General features: G+C 41.4%; 1 protein-coding gene across 2 annotated transcripts; it reads right to left on the minus strand.

Annotated features, from left to right (window-relative positions):
- Positions 1-1,253: 1,253 nt before the first annotated feature.
- Positions 1,254-23,599, minus strand: ACAA2 (acetyl-CoA acyltransferase 2). 2 transcript variants are annotated; one of them, XM_007055152.4, is made up of 10 exons: positions 23,345-23,599; positions 18,529-18,695; positions 17,355-17,483; positions 13,395-13,511; positions 12,245-12,392; positions 7,338-7,513; positions 6,152-6,281; positions 3,835-3,905; positions 2,959-3,113; positions 1,254-1,960 (listed from the first exon to the last, which is right to left on the minus strand). In XM_007055152.4, exons 1-10 carry the CDS (start codon positions 23,358-23,360, stop codon positions 1,876-1,878), a joined length of 1,194 nt encoding a protein of 397 aa, XP_007055214.1. In that variant the 5' UTR covers positions 23,361-23,599; the 3' UTR covers positions 1,254-1,875. The 2 variants fall into 2 exon arrangements, with proteins under 2 accessions (XP_007055214.1, XP_037758435.1); XM_037902507.2 differs by having other exon boundaries at positions 23,184-23,387.
- Positions 23,600-24,214: the final 615 nt, after the last annotated feature.

The following is a 24,214-nucleotide window of genomic DNA, read 5'->3' on the forward strand; positions in this document are numbered from 1 at the left end:
TAGCCCGGGGAGTGGCTCAGGCTAGCTGCCTGAGTATGTAACAAGGGAGTCCAGGTGGGTTTGTATGCAATAGAGCTAGCACGTCTGTCACCCTGAGCTGGGAAGCAGAAGTGAAGCATGCTCCCGCCGCTGTATAGAGCTCCCAGCCCATCCCAGCACTGTACACCCCTTGGCAGATGCTCCTGGCCGGGCTTGGGATGGCTCTGGAGTGCAGCTTTGGGGGAAGATGCGGAGCAAGGGCAGGAAGGAGAATCTAGGCAACTCCAGGGACCTGGATGGATCATAAGACCATGGGTGCAGCATCCACTTAGCCGCCAAGCGTGGGGTGCAGCCTGGCCAGGGCTTCAGTCTCCAACACTCCAGAAACACGGTAGATTCACCACAGGACACACAGCAACCCAGCCAGGACACTTCCCCATCCCATCTCCTTTCTGCCCCCAATTCCCCTGCAGCCCCCGCTGCCTTCCCAGGCCCACCCTTGGCTACATCCCTGGGACGGACAAACAGACACCCCCGATACATGCAGGCGTAGGGAAGTTCAGTCCAGACTTGTCCCAGGGACAAGTCATTGCTCATCTGCCCTACGCTGGGGCCCACCCAAACTTCCACTTCTCGCTGTGCCCCTGAAGTTAGTATAAAGACCAGACCAGACACTTTGAACATCATCCACCAAATCCAACAATCCTTAATGTCAGCTAAATCCGATGTAAACCAAATTTCCCTGGAAGCAAAACAAACCTGGGTTCAAGAATGACTTCCAGTCTCCCACCTATCAGTTAGTGGAGTCGTAGAGACAAGCTGTGGAGCTGAGGTGCTCTGGCAAGGGGACAGAGAGTACAGTAAAGGTCATGGTGTTGCTACTGTAGTACTTCCTGCTGCTATAGCTGGAGCAGCATTTGCTACAGAGGCAGTCAGGTGCCTCCCCTGCTCTCCCTAAAGGACTCAGGACAAAGTTAAACAGTGGGCCATTGTAACGTATATAAACCCAGAGTTGTGTGCAGCAGACTCCTATTGAAAGAGTTACAGCGGTATGTCAATTGCCATTGAAGATTCAGATTTATACAACAGTTACCAGTTAGTTGCCCATTCGAAATACAGGGATGGGAAACAACATCTCAGATAACAGTTGGACTTTTGAATGTTGAGCACTGAAGGATACTGGCAAGGTTATGAGCCAAATAAGTCATCTAAACTTATTACACTGATGCACCTTTCTTGGACGAAAAATAAAAATCAATAGGACAAATTCAGTATCATTTTTACTGTTTTATTATGAGGCACAGTGGAGATTTCACAGTTTTCTCCTAGTTCTTTCAATATGGCAAGTACAAAATGCACACAGTATTCTGCAATATGTGCTTTACATAGAGACAATCTTCAAACAGAAAAAAAGACAGCCACATTTTCTGGCAATGCAGCAGGAACACGGATTTTCAGAGATGTTTATCTTAGACGACAGAACTGATTGAAAAAATAATCAAAGCCCGTATTCGCATGACTTTGGCACTCTCACCTTCAGTCAGGTTTGGTGGATATTTGACAGGCAAACCTAATTTCCTGAAGAGTTAAGGGGGAATGAGACACAAATTTTATTCAACTGGAAAGACTGTGAAGAAATATTTCAGAAGAGAGAAGTTATAGTGGCTTTACTTTTAGTTTAATTATGAGGACATCATCAAAAAAATCAATCAAGTTATTTTGTTCAGAAATCAGACTTCGCAGCCTTTCCTTCATCTTGCAGGATGGTCACCAGATAAAGCTAGGTCGCGATGCTCTGTATTTGTACTAGGTATTGTCTTTTCATTATTCCTTTATTTGGTGAGCATGTAACAGTCGGAGTTAGTTGTGAACAGGCACTGAAGTCCCCAATTTCTCTTAGGCCGTGTTCTCAATGATGAGAGCAATACCTTGTCCACCTCCAATGCAAGCTGATCCAACTGCATATTTGCCACCACGACGCCTGTACAGAAACAGGAACAGTGAAAACAGAAATGGTCTCCCTGATTTACTACAAAAGGAAGTTAGTTGTTTCCCAATGCATTTTGACTATCAAGAGTTTTCACATGCACAGTTAAAGAGAGGGTGTTTTGGAACATTAAAAATATATATGTAAAATTTTAAACAGAAGCATAGAAGGTGAAATGTTCCTTCAATGGGATTCAGACCTGTTGATCTGGGGCATTCTAAAGGATAGTCTGATGGAGTTGCTCTTTGAAGTTCAGGATACGAAAGAAAAGTAATTGGAAATCTCAGGTTTCAATGTAGTTTAAATGACATGAATGGAACATCATTTTATAGTTCAGTAAATTTCTAAAAGCACTGCAGCATTGCTCTGTTAGATGCACATTAGCTGAAGTTTGCTTTATTACCGAATATCGATAAAGTACTGCAGAAGTATGAACAAAAATAAGAAGACATGGTCTCTGCCCTCAAGACATTCAAAACCACGAGGAAACTGTTCACGTTAAGAGTGCAGAAAGATCACTCTTGAGGAGACCAACGCAGAAGAATTTGTGGAAGCAGGTTTGAAGGAGAGGGAAAGCAGTGGAGGAACAAGAAGTGGGAGTTTTCAAGGTGTGTGGTGTGTGGAGGAGGAGGGGGAGTCAACAGGGAGCAAACAGTGAGAAATAAAGGCCTAATCCAAAGCCCACTGAAGTGTAGGGAGTCTTTGTATTGACTTCAGTGGGTTTAAGATCAGTCCTAAAGGGAGCAGCGATGATTGGAATGAGAGTAGGAGGAAACAAGAGTGGAGTTGCGGGACCCTGAAGTTAAGGACAATGATGTGAAGTGATACAGTGAGAGACGGGAAGCCAGTGAAGGGATTCTAAAAGGGTGTTGAATGGCAGGAGAGGAAGAGGATTTTACAGCTATACAGTGTCCATCCACAACCCCTTGTATTTGCATCAACTTTGCAAACAGTGTTGCGTGTTTTATCAAGAGCTTCAGCTACATACACACCTTAATTCATGAACCAGATGAGCAGTGATCCTTGACCCTGATGCTCCCAGGGGATGACCTAGAGCAATGGCACCTCCGTTGACATTGGTTTTTTCAGGATCTAGGCCCAAAACTTTTTCAACTGCCAAATACTGAGGAGCAAAAGCCTCATTGACCTGAAAACAGCACAGACACAATCAAAATGTAGACGCTTGACTTTCCATCAGAATTCACATTTTTAAGGTTCTCTTTGCAATTGTAAGTTCAAGATTTTAATTTTTTTAAATAGAACATGGACACAGGTCTATGACAAAGCAGCAGTATAAGATTCCCCTTTCCACTCCACCAAGAGACCGCAAACCAGACCCGCAGTGACAATCTCTAGTGAGTAAGTGGACAGTTCAGTCTTCAAAGCTAATCAATCCACAGCTTCTTTTAAACATAAAAATAAAAAATAAAAATGCCAGCAGCAATATGGATACCTGCCTTTTAGGCTTGGACCAGGGCCACTAACATGTTTTCCATATAGCAGTAGACAGCTATCAGAGGGTAACCACTTTTAGTCACCACTGACCAGGGGACATATTTAAAAATCAGCACCTTAGCGTCTCTGTTGCCCAAGAGAGCATGTCACTCCTAGACAAGTTACAGACATGATTTTTTTTTTTTTTAAATAAAGGAGTTTTAAGCTCCTGAAAACAGGAGTTTAGAGGAAGAACTGAAAGAAACTTAGTTAAATGGCCAATAGAAGTCACTGCAACAGCCACATTCTAGGCTTTCCTTTCAGTCCATCATACAGCGGAGGAGAACCTTCTAGATTAAACACATCTCATTAGATTATTAATTACTACTGCTCCTAATTAGATATAACCTTTCTGTCCACTCTGCTCTCCTTACCTCTACCAAATCCATGTCTTTCAGGGAGAGTCCTGATTTCTTCAGGGCCTCAGTAATGGCAGGCACAGGGCCTATTTCAAAATTATACATTCGTGAGTAGTTGAAGAATTTTACAATAAGCATTTAAACTATATTGTACATAGGATAGGCTCATCAAGCCCCACCCTGTGAGCCTGAGGGTGCTCATCAGGTTCCCCAACCTACTGTGGGCCCCTAGTAAGTGTTTGGTGGTTTGTGACACCTTAACCAAATGTCTTATTAAGCAATTTGAGGGCTCCAAAACACAAGAACCCTTAGGAGTGACTAGTTGGGAACTTCTTCAACACACTATCCCACAAGCTTAAGAAGTCTCATTACTGCCTTTCTCTACATCCACCCACTCCTTCGGGCTACTACTCAACACACCATACAGCTCTCTAGCCAATCTGGGGCCTGCCAGCTTCTTGCCAATCCAAACGAGGCCTAACACTACTTTTGGGGTGTTCTCCCTTCCTGCAGTCTTCAGGAGGTTCACGAGGCAGCTGCAAATGCCCCGATCTTCTCCCCCAAACCACTTGTTCCCTCCAGATATACAAAGTATATTAATAGAGACAGACTTTTTGAACTGTGGTGAACAGGTGTCTAGTTGTGTGTGTCACAAACTGGGAGTTACCTCACTGCATTTGTGGTAGAAAAATTGTTCCTCAGGAAATGCAGGTCTAAGCCATGAAGTTTGAGTTTAGTGGATATTATTTTTTGGTGGATATTACAGGGGGCGATGGTTTAAAAAAAAAATCACCCTTCTAATGAAACTCAGCTACAACCTAATCTAATCGAATACACTGGGGGAAATTAATCCAAAACACAGAGAGATACTTGAAAAACGTAAATGTTAAGGGAGAATTTGGACTACTAGTGAAAAGCAAATTGGATAGGAGTTTGCAATGTGAAGAAGTATCACATTAGAGAGGAGACAGATTATTTTTTATACAACTCTGGGATGACCTCCCCTAGAATAGTTGGAGGACTTCAATACTAGAAAGATGTTGGGAACTCAAAGATAGAAGAATATTAATAAAAGCAACAAAAATGAATAAGAGACTGGAGAGAGAGGTAAGTAAAGAATAACTAAGGCCCTTTCTTTTTGGCTTTTACCAATTTTTACCAAAAATATTCCCAGATTTTACAAAAGCTATTATTCAGTATTTACCAACTTTCAGCTGAATTTTGGATCACCCAACTGCATGAAGATACTGGTTATGTTAAGAAAGTCATATACACTACATTAGGTAGACTAATTTATTAACATAAACACTTCTTAGTGTAAATGCAAGGCTGTTAATAAGGCAATGTAGTGGAAAATATATACACACATGCGTGCATGCGTGTGTATATGTGTACACCTTGTTAACGTAGAGTTCGTGAAATAAACGACAGCATAAAACTTCTCTTATTGTCAACACACACAGTTCTCTTTGTTGCTTTTTTATGTCTACCTGTCCCCCAGTATTAACCCAATTATTTATCAAGAAAATAAAGTTAATTTTTGTACCTATTTTCAATTGTTTAATTTTTGTAATAAAGACACTGATAAATTTCCACAAAATATTAAAGTAAAAACCAAAACCAGGCCTTGAGAATAAACTGAATAAAGGGCCTGATTCAAAGCCCACTGAAGTCAATGGAAGGATGTGGGCTTTGGATCAGGGCCTAAGCGAGAATTTTGCAAGTGCATATGTGTGTAGGAGTGTTGGACATCCCACCACACACCTGGTAATATACACAGTGAGTGCCAAGGAAGGAAACAATTGTTAGTTCTCTAATGGGAAAAATGGGATAAAACCAAGCATGGGAAATTACGTTAATATCTTGAGCAATGTCCTAGCTAGCTGCCAAACAGGCTCCCAGGAGAATTGGGAGAAGCTCTATTTACTTGAGTCACTGAACACTAGCCTGGGAAACGCAGGGCAGAGAGTACTGTAGGGAACAACAGAACTTGCTGGGGTTTTTCCCTCCCATACCGAAATACTTTTATGTCGTGTCGTTTTATGAGATGGGGCTCTAACGAGTGAATCTCTTTTCTGACAGAGCTCCTCCTATCCCCTAATGGTCAAGGCCCAGCACTGCAGATATCATTCTTTACGCCAAAGAGATCAGTGCCACTCCACAGTCAGATATAGGAGAGACTTGACAGCAGTCTCCCCTAGAATAAGCAACTCACATAAACTGTTCCTCCATTGCCAGCAGGCTCATCACAAGGCCCCCACAGAACACCCAACACAAGAATACTTTCATTATTTTTTCATGCTACCAAAAGATTTGCTTCACTGCCACTTACCAATGCCCATGATGTTGGGGTCACATCCAGACGCATGATAGGCTACTATTCTAGCCAGTGGAGTGAGGCTGTGCTTTTTAAGTGCCGCTTCACTGGCTATGACAAGTGCCCCAGCTCCATCACATACTCCCTTGCAATACAAAGAAAAATAAACATTTTCAGTGCACTAATTGCACAATCATTTTATGCCAGAGATATTCATGTAAGAGAAACCTGATGGCAATTGCTTATTACACACATTTAATACACAATTCTATTCTTAAAGATCAGTTTGTTCTAAATACTAAAATTCTTTTCTTATTTCGTGGCATTTGAAAATTAATACTAGACATTGAGATTTTATATATTTCAGCGTTTTAAAGGAAGTAAAATAGATTCTCTGCCCCGTAAATCTATTTCATGTACTTTAAAAGTCAATATGTGGACTAGGGTCATCATTAACATTTAATAATTTTTCAGGGCTGTTAAGCATGCATGACACTTTACAAATACTTGTACCATGTTTTTCCATCTGTGCTGTGTGTTATGCAGGAGGTCAGACTACCTGATCGCAGTTGTCCTTCTGGCCTTAACAAATCTACTAGTCTATAAAATTTACGCCAAAAGACAGGGTACCTAATGTCACGCTGCTAAGCCCATAGTCTGTTCTAAGTTCCATCAGCACTTGGTTTGGCCTACAGATGACCCAATGATCAGGGTCCTCCACAAAGCACAGCTCAGCTGAAACCAGAGATCTAGCCCATAACTCCTAAATAATTTAAAATGCTCATTGTCCATAAAGGAAAGAACAGCAGCTAGTCCCTGCAGAGTTCCACACAATCAGTGCAAAGTCAAAACTGCGGCAATACTGATTCAAGGCAGATGAGAAAGCGTGGATGTCTTGTTAAGGGTGATGGTACCAGCATAATGCTGGCAGCAGTGGCTACTCTACAGCATTGCGTTTCTAGAAGAGAGAAGGCAACTGAAGACTCGTTCGTTGTAGGGGTGTTGACAAAGCCACTCAGGCCCAAGCTTTGTACTGCAATTTGAGTTCCAGAATCAGAATTATTTTTTGCAGAAGCCACCCTTGGCAGCCCAGTAGCATCTCTGCAAGCAAGAAGTACGGTGAAGAAAGACTATGAGAACCTACTCTACATATAACCCTTCTCAGATCAAAATTCTAACTCCTTATAGTCTGTGAGCTCACCGAAGCATTCCCAGCAGTGACAGTCCCATCTTTCTTGAAGACAGGAGGGAGCTTTCCCAGCTGTTCTATGGTGGTTTGGGGTTTAGGATGCTCATCCTGTTCCATAGTCTGTTTTCCTTTCTTTGTTTTCACTTCAATTGGCGCCATCTCAGCATTGAAGTAACCGGCATCATGAGCTGGAGTAGCAGAAAGAAATGACAAGAATTATAATTAAACAGCAGCAGATGACTGATCAGTTCAGGCAAACGTGTACTTTAATTTTGAATCAACTTTACACTTGTCTATGTAGGTATTTAGAGACTGTATTTATTCTATTTAAATTGATTTTTTTTTTAAATTGGGCAAAAGAATGCAAATAGTTTTAATTTCTTTTTATAGTGAAGAGTCACCCAGTTTTCAATTTGAGTGTTTCAGGCTTAAATAGTGATTCTGAAGTTTACAATTAGATTTGAACAGTATTGAGTGGATATGCACTAGCATTTACATCTCCAATGTACATTCTGTCCTGCTGTTGGTTCTACATCTGTATGGCTTGTCAGACAGTTTGAAAGCTGCACAGTTCACTGAGACAAGAAGGGAGAAACACGTTGGGCCAGATCTTCAGCTGGTGTAATTAACGTTCTGCATAGAATTTCATTTTTCCCTGCAGAATTGGTGCTGCCACTAGGGGCCGCTGGACCCCACAGAGCCCAGCTCTCCAGCTTGCAAATACAGGACACTTGCTGCCCGGAAGGGGGCTGGGGGGGGGAGAAAGTGGGGTTGGAGGGTTTTGGACAGCTGCGGTTCGTCCTGAAGAAAGGAGGCAGCATACAGGAAACTCCGTACAAGCCTGGGACCCAGCATCAGGCTGTTTATCTCTGGATTCCTGGGCTTTAGGGGATGTGGGTGTCTGGGCTGGGGGGCGCCCCATGGCTGGGCTCTGGGGTAAGGAATGCGGATGTCTATACAGTCCCTAACACCTCATTCAGTAAATTAAAAATAAAATCACCATACAGAGGGCTAGTTTGACCACTATGCAAAGAAGATTGGTGTGGATTATGGTATTATAGCTAGAAAAAAAACAAAACTTGACTGGTCAGGCACAGTAAGTTATCCTTGAGAATTGGTAGAAATTTTTCCCAAGGAAAGTACATGACGTGATCACTTACTTGTGTCCTATACAGAAAGGCTTCAAGTCTGCTAAGTAGACAAATACTTTTATAAACAAATTTAGAAATATCAATAGACCCAGTAGACTGGAATGAGGACTGGATATAGAACGTGCCTGAGACAGATTTGCCCTCAATATCCAAAGGATCCAGAGGATCCTTTTCATATTTCAGATACTTGAGTTACACATTTTTTGGACTTTTTGTTTTTAAATTTCTGTACTCTATTGATCCTGCAAAAAGTTATCCATCTTGCGAAACTTTACTCTCTTAAGGGCATTTCTCAAATGAGTTCAGTTACTCACATGCATGAGTCCTTACAGATCAGGTCCTAAAATTATTATTATTATTAGGGCTGTCAAGTGATTAAAAAAATTAACTGTGATTAATTGCGCAATTAAAAAATTAATCATGATTAATCATGCGATTAATTGCACTGTTACACTATAACACAATATCATTTCATCAAATCTCTTTGGATATTTTCTACATTTTCAAATATATTGATTTCAGTTACACAGAATACAAAGTGTATATAGTGCTCACTTTATATTTATTTTTATTACAAATATTTGCACTGTAAAAAACAAAAGAAATAGTATTTTTCCGTTTACCTAATAGAAGTAATGTAGTGCAATCTCTTTATCATGAAAGTTGAACTTACAAATGTAGAATTATGTACAAAGAATAACTGCATTCAAAAATAAAACAGTGTCAAACTTTAGAGCCTACAAGTCCACTCAGTCCTACTTCTTGTTCAGCCAATCTCTCAAACAAGTTTGTTTACATTTGCAGGAGATAATGCTGCCTGCTTCTTGTTTACAATGTCACCTGAAAGCGAGAACAGGCATTAACATGGCACTGTTGTAGCTGGCGTTGCAAGATTAGTGCATCTGGCATGTAAATAAGATTCACATGTCCTGTGGAATGCTGGTTGATGCATGAAGGGACATGCAACCATGCTGATGATGGTTTCTGCTCAATAACAATCCAAAGCAATGCAAACCGACGTATGTTCATTTTCATCATCTAAATCAGATGCCACCAGCAGAAGGCTGATTCTCTTTTTTGGTGGTTCGGGTTCTGTAGTTTCCGCATCAGAGTGTTGCTCTTTTAAGACTTCTGAAAGCATGCTCCCTACTTCGTCCCTCTCAGATTTTGGAAGGCATTTCAGATTCTTAAACCCTGGGTTGAGTGCTTTAGCTATGTTTAGAAATTTCACACTGGTACCTTCTTTGCATTTTGTAAAATCTGCAGTGAAAGTGTTCTTAAAATGAACATGTGCTGGGTCATCATCCGAGACTGCTATAAAATGAAATATATAGCAGAATGGAGGTAAAACAGAGCAGGAGACATACAATACTCCCCCAAGGAGATCAGTCACAAATTTAATTAATGCATTATTTTTTTAACGAGTGTCATCAGCGTGGAAGCATGTCCTCTGGAATGGTGGCTGAAGCATGAAGGGACATATGAATGTTTAGCATATCTGGCATGTAAATACCTGGCAATATGGGCTATAACAGTGCCACGCAAACACCAGTTCTCACTTTCAGGTGACATTGTAAATAAGAAGCGGGCAGCATTATCTCCCGTAAATGTAAACAAACTTGTTTGAGTGATTGTCTGAGTGGACTCGTAGGCTCTAAAGTTTTACATTGTTACATAACTGCACTCAAAAACAAACAAACAAAAATCTACATTTGTAAGTGCACTTTCACAATAAAGAGATTTCACTACAGTAGTTGTATGAGGTGAATTGAAAAATATGATTTCTTTTGTTTATAATTTTTACAGTGCAAATATTTGTAATAAAAAATAATAATATAAAGTGAGCACTGCACACTTTGTATCTTGTGTTGTAATTGAAAACAATTTATTTGAAAACGTAGAAAAACATCCAAAAATATTTAATACATTTCAGTTGGCAGTCTATTGTTTAACAGTGCAATTAATCGCAATTAATTTTTTTAATCACCATTAATTTTTTTGAATTGCATGAGTTATCTGAGATTAATTGACAACCTAATTATTATTTTAGACCAGACACGTTCCTCGTACAGTTATAACTTCTTCCCCTGGCATATACATGGCCTCTGGGAAACACACTCACTATTTGCAGTACATGTGTGGGCTTTAATAATTTTCCCAAAGACAAACCTCTCTGCACTAAAAAAAGAAAAGGAGGACTTGTGGCACCTTAGAGACTAACAAATTTATTTGAGCATAAGCTTTCGTGAGCTACAGCTCACTTCATCGGACGCATTGTGTGTTTTCAAACCGCACTCTCTCATTTATATTCAAAGTAAAATAAGTCTTGTTTGGATGAATAATGGCAATTAATTTTTTAAACTAGGGAATCATTTCCAGAAAGTAGTTACTTTATTGTCTTGTTTTCCATTAAAAAAAAAAAAAAAAGTTTTCCATTTAAATATGTTTTCCATTTAAAAAAAAATATGCTGGCCCAGTGGAACAGGAGCATTTGCAGAACATAACTGAGCTCTTGGGCTTTGTGGGTTCAATCACTGGAAAGAATATTGGCTTCCTTCCTTACAGCAAAGCATTGGTACAGTTACCAGCAATATATCTGTACCAGCACCAGCAAATAGGCTATCTTTTCATCATGCAAAAAACAAAGGGTAACACAGGAGAGATAACAGTACTTTAAGGAAAGATAATGATGCTTTGCATGTCTAAAAGCACTTTCCACACAAGGATCTAACAGCACTTTATAAAGCACTTTGAGTTAAGCTTCACAACACCCCCTACAGAGTGGGCAATTCTGATTTTACAGATTGAGAAACTGAGGCAAAGGGGATAAGTGCCTTGGCCAAGGTACAGCAACTCAGTGGCACAGCCAGGACTAGAGATCAGAATTATTTCCTAAATGCCAGTCCTGTGCTTTAACTTCTATGCTCCATGAAAACACTAATTAAACAGGTAATGGGTTTACTGGCAGCAGGTGGAGGATCATTTGTAATGATGCAAAATCTGCTGAAAAACTAATGTTAACAGGAGGGAGTCAATTTAAGATAAATGAAAACAATATAATTTCTACCTGGAAATCTTTGACCTATTGGTGTTACAAGTAGCTCCTAAAATAACTAATTGAAAGAGATTACAGGATTAAAAAACGTTTGTCTTCTGTGGACATTTGATAGCATTTTGTGTATATCGTCAGTTCGGTCCCAATCATGCAATGGGATCTGCCAGAATAGGCTTGAGAACTTGACTCTAGTAACTTCCATTGGTGTTTGAGAATTGCAGTTACGCTTGTTTGTTTAGGTTTTTCCACTCAGGGCCTGTACACACTAGCTCTTACTTCGGTATAATTTAAATTGCTCAGGTGTGTGGAAAAGTCACTCCCCCAGCGATGCAAGTTACGCCGACATAAGTACCGGCGTGGACAGCCAATGTCAACGGGAGAAGCTGTCCTGCTGACAAAGCTACTGCCACTCAGGGTGGTAGAGTAATTATGCCGACGGGAGAGCATCTGAACAAGCAGCGCTACAGCGATGTAACTACATCGGTACAGCTGCGCCACTGTAGTGATTCTAGTGTAGACTAGCCTTCAGCAACAGAGGATTCAGGCACGTTTTTTTTTTTAAAAGGAAAAAAATGTTAAATTCAACAAAAATTGCCAGAGGAACTTGGGGACAGGTGTACAACCTGAAACTACTTTAAATTGGTGCTTTATAGTTTGACTGGATTTGAAGTTGATGATGTCCATCTAACTTTTAATTCTCAAAGTTTACTGACCAGCTTTCCATCTCTGCTGTGTTTTCATTGCATATCGGTCACAGTCCTCTCTCGAGATGTTATATTTTGCAGCCAGATTTTCAGCTGTAATTGCCATTGGGGTATTAATGTGCTGGTCTGTTAGGCCTGCCCACAAAGAGTCTTCCATCTGCCAGAAACATTATTAAAGGGAAAGTCTTATGCAGAATCAATATTACAGTATTAGTACTTTAACAAGATATTCACCCGTGCTTTACAAGTTATCATTTAAAAAAATATATATATCTTGGTAACTAATTATGTTTTAAAACTTTATCTGAAGCAGCTGCATGTGAAAAGTATTTCTGTGTAATTGGTTACCAGAACAGTAGCAGAACTGAAGTGACAATGTACACAAAGAAAACTGGTGAAATCAACAATGTCACTGAGCAAAAAGCTTAATGTGTAGTTCTACCATCAAAAGAGATTTGGGGAAAATAGCTGCGTTTGTCTTTCAACAATTTCCAAATCAAATATGCTCAAGTAAACTGCCAACCCTTCAAATACTCAGCCTGGGCTCAGCAGATATGTCTTCCCTGCAGAGTTACCTTCAGTTATCTACACACCAGTTTCATCTCTGGAGTGAGAAAAGTTACACTACAAAACAGAACTTCATTTGCTGTATTCACTTAAGTGTGATTGTCGCTCATGTGTGCCATTAAGACTTCTGGGAACACATCTCATAATTCTTAGGGCTGCACTAATCTGCACTCTATGAATTGTTTACCAGAGAAGTGTGGGAAAACTCATCTGTCCTTTTTGGATCCCAGGAGGGAATCGTGGGAATGCAATGGAAGACTATCAGAAAAGGTTTTCAATTGTGTTTAGTATTTTGAAGCAATGTATCAACTAAGCTGAATTCTGAAAGTTTAGGAGTTAATGGATGATGTTTAATTCAGTATAGGTATTAAAAAAATAGTTCTGGAATAGTTAGAAAGCTGGCAGTCTTAACAAAAGCTTAGCGGGATCAGACTGACTGTTTTGATAAAACTGTTGTACATTAGATAAAACACCTCAACACCTGAGTCTGAACCTAATCCGCATTAATTTTGGTTACAAAATTATGGATCCAGTGTTTTCTCCTGCTCTGTGAATGAGACCTAATTAAAACAAAAAAATTACATTATCCAACCTTGAGATCTGTTCCGAATTTGGTTCCAAATCGAATGTTTCGGACGATGTACGGAGCCTGGCTCATATTTTCTGATCCACCACAAAGAACCACTTCTGACTCGTTAAGGCAAATTTCCTATTAAAATAATACAGATGCATCATGTGTAGGTTTTAGGGTATTTTATTTTCACAGACAACAGCAATTGCTTCAGTAACATACCTTGCCAATTAGAAAACTAGGTGCATAACTTAAGAAATAATTCATGCTTATCCTGTATTCATTTTCTGACAAGGATTTTCAAAAATTTTACAGAATAATGAAACGGCACAATTCTCCGGTCAGTGAGGTACTATTACACCCATTTTATAGAAAGGAGGGTATGGTGAAGAGAGAGAGAGAGAGAGAGAGAGAGAGAGATCAAAGCCAAAGTTTTCAGAAGTGGCCTCTCAGTTTGGGTGCTTAGCCTGAAATATACTGGACTTAATTTTTCAGAGATGCTGAGCATTGACAGTTGCCACTGACTTCAGAGTTGTGGGCATGCAGTACTTCTACAAAAATAAAACAAATAAAATCAGGCCGTATGACTCTTTTGTGGGGTAACAAAACACCGGCAGCTTTTCAAAACTTGGCCTAGGTGACATGCCTAAAAATCATACAGCAGGTGAATGGTACAGCCAGAAACAGAACCAAGGAGTACAGATTCCTAGTCCCTTGCTCTGACCATTAGGACACACTGCCTCCTCAAACATTTTGCTAAAGTGATTTTTAATTGAAGAGGAATATTTTGAAATCTACAGTAGAATCTCAGAGTTACAAACTGACCAGTCAACCGCATGTCATTTGGACCTGGAAGTATGCAATCAGGCTGCAGCAGAGACAAGAAAAGCAAATACAGTAAAGTACTGTGTTAAATGTAAACTAGTAAAAAAAAAAAAAAAAAAAAAGGGGAAAAAAAAAAGATTTGACAGGATAAGGACTTTCTGTGCTTGTTTCATTTAAATGAAGATGGTTAAAAACAGCATTTTTCTTCTGCATAATAAAATTTCAAAGCTGTATTAAGTCAATGTTCAGTTATAAACTTTTGAATGAACCATCATAATGTTTTGCTCAAGTTACGAACATTTTAGAGTTACGAACCACTTCCATTCCCAAGGTGTTCGTAACTCTGAGGTTCTACTGTATTACACAGTGAGCAGACGGAGTTGAAACTATTTTTATATTAATTCAGTATAGACTATTATTAGCCAAACATCAAAAAAGTGTATTATGGGATTGTATTTTAAATTGTGGAGCACCATTCTGTCAGGGAAGGGAAGCACCTGGTAAAACAATTTTTGTGCAAGTCTCGTAAAAAAAGTATAAGTAATTGTGGTAAATAATGGACACCTTCGTAAAAACCTCCAAGACAGTAAGAAAATTTGGACTTCACCTTATAATTATAACCTTACTCTCTGCATTCAAACTAACAAATATCTTGGGTGTGTCTCTACTAGAAAGATACATCACGGACCTCAATCAGAGTAGCTAACCTCAGTGTATCTTTCTAGTACAAAGCCAAAAGACTGTGTGTTATGATCAGTTTGAAGAATTATAACCTCAACTTTAAATTTTCTTAATCTTAATTTTGAGGAATTTGTTTTTGTGGCAGAATTTTTTCAAACAGACATTTATTTTTTAACTGTATGATTGCTCAACTTGCACAAAACACTGTTTAATTTTATAAGGCGCCTATCTTCCTCAAACACCACTCTGCACAAACAAAATTAAATCATGATATGAAATGTTTCATCCTTGGATAAAGGAAGGGTAGATAAACTGTCTTGCGTAAACAGTAAAACAATTTCACTGCTAAAATAGTGGAAGCCAAGGTAGACCTTACCAGCTGAAATCTATACAATAAAAACCTGAGAGATGTACATCAAGGTAGCTTACCTCAATGTATTTTTCTAGTGCAGAAAAATAGTGGGTACAGTGAAAGGTCCGCTTCTTGACTGTGACAACATGCAAACTGTTAACCAAATCAGCTGTTTTTGTTATAGGAATAGAAAGGAGGTGAACTGCTGTTGTTAAAAAAAAGCCTTATTTATGGTGAACTTCATATGTGAATCCCTACCAGAGCACACACTGAACATCAGTCTAATTAGAAATGTTTGGAGAAGAGGCAGATTTTATAACCACTAGACAAAAAGGAAGAGAAGTCAGGAGATCTGAGTGCTATTCACCAGTGCTGTTCCATTAAACGTACTGTGACTTGCATAAAGTCATTAATTTCTATTTCCCTTGCTTTAAAAGGAGGCTACTATTATTAAACTGTTTTTGTGAAGTGCTTTGAGATCCTTGGAGGATAGACATTTTAGAAATACAAGTCACCGCTGTCACAGTTCCAGGGTAACCGCACTTTTGACCCCTTTGTAGCATTCCCACTCAGGTCTCAGGCCTCTAGCCATCACTTCTTTCGTGTTAAAGAACATATGTTCTCTCTCTTGCCTGGAAATTTAAGCTGCAGTTTCCTCCTTCAACTCACTGTGATCACCTGAAGAAGCTTGAGTTCAGTATTTGCTGTCTTGCTCTATCACAAGGGCTATGACTGAATTTACCAGTGACCAACCAATCTTCATACAGAAAAGTAGTTATTTGAAACAAAAGCATTACAGAGAAAATGTATCTTGAACACAACAAACAGCTTATATGTATGCATGTCTTACCAGGTGTCACTCACCTTCCTCATGGAGACCTGGCAGGTTTCAAAGTCCTTCAAAGCCCTTCAGCAGGGTCTGTCCCTCTTGTTTAGTCTCATGTCAGTTCCATTAAGATCCTCTACAGTAGGCTGCCCACTTAATACAATTCTTAGTTCTTTGTCTGTTGAGCCTCTTGAACCCAATATTCCTCAGAAGGGGAACTTCTACGCAATTGTTTAGCAGTCTCGGGATTTACATTAATTACCCCTCAGTGATCTGAGTTCCAGCAAGTTCACTCATGCTAGGTGACTTCCCCATTGTCATTGCACTGCTTGTCTTGTTTCAAGAAAAAAGTTAACTGTGCAACACCCAACAGGTAACACCACAAGGCGAGCCACTCATTTTTTCATAAAAACATATCAGAAGTTTCTCAGTTCTCCACACTGCTAGTTATTTCAGCTACCCAAGTGGGTACATCAGCAGAAAGCGTGAGAGCTAAAAATACTCTGAAACTTCTGAAGCCCAACCTGCTTCTATTGACTCAAGTCGGTGCAGGATCAGGCTCCATGACGAAGAGAACAGAGTGCATCTGAGGGTATGTCTACACTGGAATAAGAGACTGCGGCATGGCCGCAGCTGGCCACGGCAGCTGACTCGGGCTTGCGAGGCTAAAAATTGCAGTGTAGATGTTTGGGCTTGGGCTGGAGCCCAGACCTGGGGACCCTCCCGCACCTCGCATGGTCCTAGAGCTTGGGCTTCACCCCAAGCCTGAACATTTACACAGCAACTTTACAGCACTGCAGCCTGGGCCCCGTAAGCCTGCGTCAGCTGACCGGGGCCAGCCACAGGTGTTTTAGTGCAGTTTAAGTACCTTTAATTTTGTAAAAGTGGCTGCTTTCTTGTCCCCCATCCCCTTTTCAACTAGCCCTAATGATTTTTTTTTTTACACTAATTATATAAATGTCTTCAGAAGGTTGAACTGTTGTATGCAACACCAGAGCTCCATGGGAAATCCCTATAAATATGGAAAGTTAAACAAATGCATTTGATTTTTAGTTCCAAGGCACTCCGTGCACCTTTAAATTCCTCCTTAAGATATATATTTATTGGGATGCTCACAGGAGATCACTTACTGATAACAGCTGAACACCATCACGGTATTCAGCAGAGAGCAATTCTTTGGCTAATTCAAACACACAGCACTTGGGTCAGAACACATCCCCTCTCTCACTACAGCAGTTTGATAACAGCTATGAATAATATATAATTGTAGCCCATACTCAGAGAACAAGTATTATACCTGACATCCATTGGCGATGGACTGGAAACCAGAACCACAGAGTCTGTTGACAGTAAGGGCTGGAACCGGGATAGGAACTCCCACACGCAAACCAACATGCCTTGCAATATAAATAGCGTCTGAGGAGCTCTGGAAAGCAAAAAAATTGCAGCATTTGTAAACCGCTAATGTACTTGGACAACACCTGTTTCAATCAGCTCAGAATAGAATACCCAATACCTCAGGTAAATGTTAGTTCTGGAGGACACGATTCCTCGAGAATTATAAGCCACAGGAAGCGTTTATATTCTTTCAAGAAATCTCTTCCCAAAGTATCTCCTGAAGGCAGGTGTCTGAACTTATTTCAAGGAGAGACCCTTTCCCACCAGAGCTACAGGTCAGCCTGAAAATGGTACTGCAGCTGAAAAGTTTCAAGTGAGGTATCGGGGCTAATAGTAACTCATTCCCTCCACTAATGGATGATAATCATACACTCAGTAGCGCGCCTCCTGGCAAAGCACCATATCCTGATTGGTGACCACCAATAACTTAGTCAGCCTGTCCAAAACAAAGCTAGTGACCTAGTCATGTGGGTGAGTACAGGCTACTGCATTGTAAGCAATTGTGCCTTGAGACAGTAAGCTCTTTGGGCCAAGGACTTGTTTATTCAGTTTCATCCACCCATCCAGGCCACTAACTTGTCTGGTGCAATCTAAAAGATATTACATTTATTTTGCATTTCTTCAGAGAATTTCTAGGGTTCTCAGGTATTATAAGCCCCAACCTGTTACATGGTCTCCAGCAAAATGGCAATTAACTAAAACCCAAAGAAAACAATGCTTGTTCAGTTCTAACGGTGAAGTCATGGACTACTAAGAAGAGCAGTATACCCAGGGGCTTGAAATTCAGCGAGAATACAAACTGTTTTTTTAATCAGATTGCATTTCACAGAAAGACAGGCTTCCCCGGTTTAAATTATCCTGGTTCCAACAAGGTCAATGGAAGCATGGTCAGCCCCTTAAACATAAAAGGGAATCACTTAATTATTAATACTTTGTATTTCCAGCCCTTTGATTTATTTTTGGCTCATTCAACAGCAACCAATTGAACAACAGATGCAGTTATATGTAGAAATGCACTAGGGAAAGGTGTTCAGCAAGTAACCAGGTACCAGCAATTATTCCATCCTACCAACCTGCATGACATTACCCACAATGACACTGTCAATGATCTCAGGGGAGACTTTGCCAGCAGACAGTGCAGCGCGTGTAGCACATTCAGTCAGGTCAGTGGCTGTGAAGTCCTTGAGCAGACCTCCATAAGCCCCAAAAGGTGTTCGCTTGGCTGAAACAATGAACACACCTAGAACACAAACAAGAAAAATCCATAGGTTTAAATTAGGAAGAGGATGGACACGATTCATTTGATTTTCTTGAGATATGGACCAAATCTCTGCGGAAGGTGAATGGACATTAAATAAAGAGATGTTGCAGGTAAATAGCAGAGGTTGAGTACATCAGTGGTTCTCAACTTTTTTTCATTTGTGGATGCCTAAAAAATTTCATATGGAGGTGCAGGGGCCAGAGGTCTGAGGGCCAGAGGTTGAGAACCGCTGGATTACATCACCCAGAGGGTCAGTAAGATTACTAGTACAGTGCTGTAAATTTACCTGGGGCTGTATAAACAAAGAAAATATGGTCCCTCCCTAACCTGAGCACCTTACAATCCAAGATACACCAGACACAGCCTGGAAAAATATTTCCGAGAAGGAGGCATGTGTGGAATGAAGAGTCAGGAGGAGAGGCTAAGAAGGATTCCATGAATAAGTGTTTTTTAAAGAGGGATTTAGAGGAAAAATAAGGGAGCTTGAATGTGCAACAGACAGAAATTCTCATATCAGATCAATCCAGTGCTCCATCTAGTTTAATATCCTATTTCTGACAATGGTCAGTACCAGATACTTCAGAAGAATGCACAAGAAAGCCCCAAATGGACAACTATAGAATAACCTGCCTATTGGGGAAATTTCTTTTTAACTGCCATCAGTAAATTGTTTGCTTAGACCAGGAAGCACAAAAGGCAGACTCTATGCAGAAGCACATTATTTTAAATTACCTCATTTTTTTTTTTTTTTATTTTAAAGGCTTTTACTTTAAAAAACAAAAAAAAGTAATTCCGCCATCTAAAGTTCATGGTTTCTGAGGAAAAAAAAAAAACTCATATTAAACTTCAGCTGATTGCATGTGCGTGCATCTCATACATACCCCCACCCCCCACACACAGTGAAGAGAAATAGCCTAACTTTAATTTTCTACATCACAAATGGAACATATATTGATAAGTTGTAAAAACAAACACTCTGCTTCTAGGTGAAAAGTGACTAGGAGCAAGCCATGAACTTTTACCCATAGCTACTTCCTCAATTTCTTGTCTGGTGAAAGGTGATGTGACACTTGCCATAAGGTATCTAAATGTATTGTAAGAAACTTTAAGAGGATGTATGAAGATGTCAGAGTGTGGAAAAAAGACAGTGATTGTTCCTTAGGCCAGTATTTATCCTCATGAATATGTCAAGGCCTTCTACCAGAGACATGTGTTATCTATTACCCCGAAATGAAAAACTGCCTTCTGTTTCTCCCACTCTTTCTATATTTTTGGAGCCCACAATGCTTGTGATTGAATTGATGGATATTGTAAAAGAACTGTCAGTTTAAGGGAACCTTCTGAACTGACCAAAGTTCAAGCTTGCCCACCTTGATGAGGACTGGATGCATTGTTGGAGACTTAGACATCTGATAACCCTGATTTGCCTGCAAGACCTTCTGGGAGTTGCCATAAGGCAGAGCATGCTTTTTGTTGAGAGGTAAAAAGAAAAACACTCTGATTTATTGCTTTCCCTCATGGCCATTACGAAACATCTGGAGTCATTACTATTTTCTGGTAGAGGAAACTAGAAAACAGCAGACTGACCTAAAATGTATAGAATGACCATGCATTACTGACATCCACACCCAGCATTCTCAAAAACAAAACAAAAACCCCATACATAACTTTGCATGGCAGGACTCCTTATCCAAACCCATGTTATGAATGGAAATGATGGAAAGTGATGGAAAGTTAAGGAACCATAAGAACACTTGGAAAAATCTTGTGCCAGCACAAGAGAATGAGGATCCTGAATTAATAGGGTGACTATACATCCTGTTTTGGCTGGGACAGTCCCTTTATTAAGCTCTGTCCCGGCCGGCCTGATTTTTTGGCAAAAGTGGGCATTTGTCCCATTTGCTCTTGCCAACTGATCAACTAGCATCAACTATGTTCTGACTCAGCAGAGCCCACGACAGACTGGTCCCACTCAGTAGGAATAACTTGTTGAGGAGGATAGCATTTCACAACTGAAATTCTGCACTACAGTTACGCTGTAAGCCAGGCACAAAGCTAAACCATAATAATAATAATACTTATTTGTACTCTGGTTGAACCTAGGAGCCTACTCGTGGAGCAGAGCAGAGCCCCAAGATACTGAGCACTACACAAACACATAAGGAAAAAGACATTTCCTATCATGAAAAGTTTATAATGTAAGTAAATAAGCAATGAGTTTTTTACCTCAATCTCATATACAATCTACCCTTAGCTGAGAGCATCCATTGCTATTTACAGATGTGTTAAAACAGGGGTTCTCAAACTTTTTTTGCTGGGACCCCCTTTAAAAATATTTCAGGCTGTGATGACCTCTCTAAAAAAGAGTGACAACCCCTCCATACCATGCCATGCTTACTTCTGCGCTGCTGCTGGCAGTGGCACTGCCTTCAGAGCTGGGTGCCTGGCCAGCTGCCGCTCTTGTTACCCCCCCACAATAGTCTTGCAACCTTTTTTTGGGTTGGAAACCCAGTTGGAGAAATGCTAAAGTATTACACTTTTACCTTAAACAATTACACAGGTTCAGTCAGGATGTGAAAGTGTTGTTGGCAAGTGGAAGGATGCTGGGATTTTTACTACGGTGCTGGCCCCGAATCATGATGTAGGGCTTTAATGACAGCTTTGGTCAGTGGGCTTTTCCAAGTCCTGGGTTCATCAGCACCAAAGAGACTGATCAAAGAGTTAGTGAATGCAGAGGTCTTAACGTTACCAAAATATGTTGTTCAAAGTCTCCACACTGAGCAAGACAAGCAATGCTTTAACCCTTCCCCCAGTTTTCTTCTCTGGACAGCAAAGTGGTAACAAATAAGGCCAGCACAATTCACCTTTGCCTTAAATGAATCTACTTCCAAAGGTTAACTAATGGTTAATGATACAACTGTGAATGTGATAAATTCAAGCTCTGGAGCTAATATGGCACACTGGGTTTTGTTGTGTTTTTTTTTTTTTTAAAAGGGATGGAGAGGAAATACAATTGTAATGTAAAAATACACCCAAATCTATGGAGAGCCAAAATGTGACTGCCTCCCATGGTTTTCAGAGTTGTCTGACTAGCTGGGATGGGGTGTCAGAGCGCTTGAGGCTGGTGAGCCAGAGCACACTCTTTAAAAAGTTTCCAGTATATTTTCAACATGCTCCAAGACTACGGACTTAGAGCACTGCCTTTTTGGGCTAGCCAGGCAAAGCCCTCTTGTTCATCGTCCACTGTTTTCTAACCAAAGGTTTATTCCCCCTGAACCTTTAAACAAACAAGAGTGTAATGAAAACAAGGCATTTAGATTAGATAGTTCCTAGACAAAGCCAGTCAGCTATATACTGATTTCAGATAGATTGAAGTTTAAACTTTGTTGGAGATTTCTGCATTCCAGGACACCGGAGGTTAATTACAGTAGTGAAATGATGGCCCAATCTCTTGGAGTGCCAACGCACACAGTATTTAATAGACCCAATACCGGTTAATCAGACAAAACAACACAGGCTTTGAAGAAGTCACTTTTTGAGCCAGAGATACGAGATGAGAGCACAGAGAGGGGAGAGAGACGCAGCAAATAAAAATCCATTATTATATGTCAGTGAAAAGAAAACTGTGTATCCCTTTTTACTGCTACTACTGCTGTTAGAAGAACATACATACAATTTTATATACATAAAACCATGCAAACACACACACTTATTACAGGTTTCTATTTAAAAACAGTAACATTTTACAGATTGCACTTCATCTTGAAAGATCCCAAAGTGCTTTGCAGACTAAACTGAAAGAATGGGCCCTGCTCGGTTCTTGGCCTCTGTATTTGGTGCCTTATTCTGGTATTACTCAGCTCACCACTGAAATGCAGCTAGTATTGGGCAGTAATTTTAAATAAACAACAAACAGAAAGAGGGAGTAACCAGATTCATGTGTAGTAAAGGCTTACTTCAAAACAAATATTTATTTCATGATCTTTTAATCCTGGCTTCCCACCACCCCTTTTCTGTCTGTTGTTTGTCTGTTCTCGGTTTCGCAGCCACTGCCATAATACATAAACATATTACCAGCCTTGGCAGGATTAAATTTTTATTGGTAAATATTGATATATGTTGATTTCACCACATACACACACAAACTGAGGAAAACATATTTCCGTTGATAATAATCAAAACTTACAGCTAGGCAAAGTAAGAAAAATGCTGTTTGAGAACTGAGAGTCTGACTTAAGGCTATTTACTTTATTATTTTGACAAGTGATGTTGACCATGTAAGCAAGATTTTTAAGTTTTTCAATTTCAACAACCCTCATTAGTGTCAGACCCGCACAATTTCCTGCGACAGTGAAAATGTAAATTGATTAAAAAAAACCCCAAAAACCCTAAAAACAAGCTTAAAAATAAACACGACCCCTTAGCCACTGAAATTACAAACGAAATAAAATATGAATTCAATGAAACCTGGGCACAAGTGGGCTGGCAGCGATTTGCGCCAGCGCTCAGAAGCTGCAACGAGGAGCCCCTGGAAACGGGGGGGATCACCCGGTAACGCGGCGCAAAAGGGAGGCTGGGACTTTAACGGGCTGCTGACGGGGGACATCAGCGAGGGGCGAGCGCCTTACCTCTGAGCAGGGCCATGGCTGGGCTGGGCTGGGCGGCAGCACAGGCCCGCAGGCGTGGGACGGGACTGCCCAAGGGCGCGCCCCTTGCGCCCACTCACCCCGCCCCCCTTCCCCGCCGCCGTCGCCGCCGCGCACGTGACTGCCCATCGGGAAAAGCACATTCGGCGCGTTATTCACCCGGCGCTGCGCCGGGGGCGAGGGTGGGGACCGTCGTTGTTCAAGTGACGGCCTCGCGCCAGAGGCGGGTTCCGGTCGGGAACAGGCTCAGGGAGGGCAGCAACCCCCTTCCCCTCCCCCCCCCCCGCCTTTCCGATGGTATTGACGCTGGGGGCGGGTGGAATCGGCGCCTGCGGATGCAAAGCTGAGCGGGAAAGGCGGGCGAGCCTGGGGCAACGCCGTCCCCGGTGGGCCGGGCCGGGCCTGGCGGTGCCTCGATGGTGGTCCTGAGAGCGTGCGGGGCGGGGAGCGGCCTGGTCCCGGGCAGTCAGCGGGAGCGGGCCGCCAGAGCCAGGCCGGGGTGGGGCCCTGGGCCGAAGCAGAGCGAAGGGGGAGCGACGCGCCCCTTGGGCAGCGGTGGAAGGAAGCGAGTCTTCCTGTCCCTCACTGCTGCTGCCTCGTGTGACCCCCCCAGCCCGGGGCCCCTGAGCTCAGTGCCTGGACCCCCCCCCCCCCAGCCCGGGGCCCCTGAGCTCAGTGCCTGGACCCCCCCCCCCCCAGCCCGGGGCCCCTGAGCTCAGTGCCTGGACCCCCCCCCCCCCCAGCCCGGGGCCCCTGAGCTCAGTGCCTGGACCCCCCCCCCCCCCAGCCCGGGGCCCCTGAGCTCAGTGCCTGGACCCCCCCCCCCCCCCAGCCCGGGGCCCCTGAGCTCAG

The sequence above is a fragment of the Chelonia mydas genome, chromosome 5 (genome assembly GCF_015237465.2).
Source record: "Chelonia mydas isolate rCheMyd1 chromosome 5, rCheMyd1.pri.v2, whole genome shotgun sequence".
Taxonomy (NCBI): Eukaryota; Metazoa; Chordata; order Testudines; family Cheloniidae; genus Chelonia; species Chelonia mydas.

Bases quoted from the DNA above. Each gene is read 5' to 3' on its own strand.
- ACAA2 (XM_037902507.2), bottom strand. From the start codon at position 23,322: ATGTCCCCCGTCAGCAGCCCGTTAAAGTCCCAGCCTCCCTTTTGCGCC. The intron at 18,696-23,183 runs GTTTCATTGAAT...TTTGTGTTCTAG, and splicing joins GCCAGCCCACTTGTGCCCAG to GTGTGTTCATTGTTTCAGCC. The intron at 3,906-6,151 runs GTAAGTGGCAGT...ATTTTGAAATAG, and splicing joins CCCCAACATCATGGGCATTG to GCCCTGTGCCTGCCATTACT.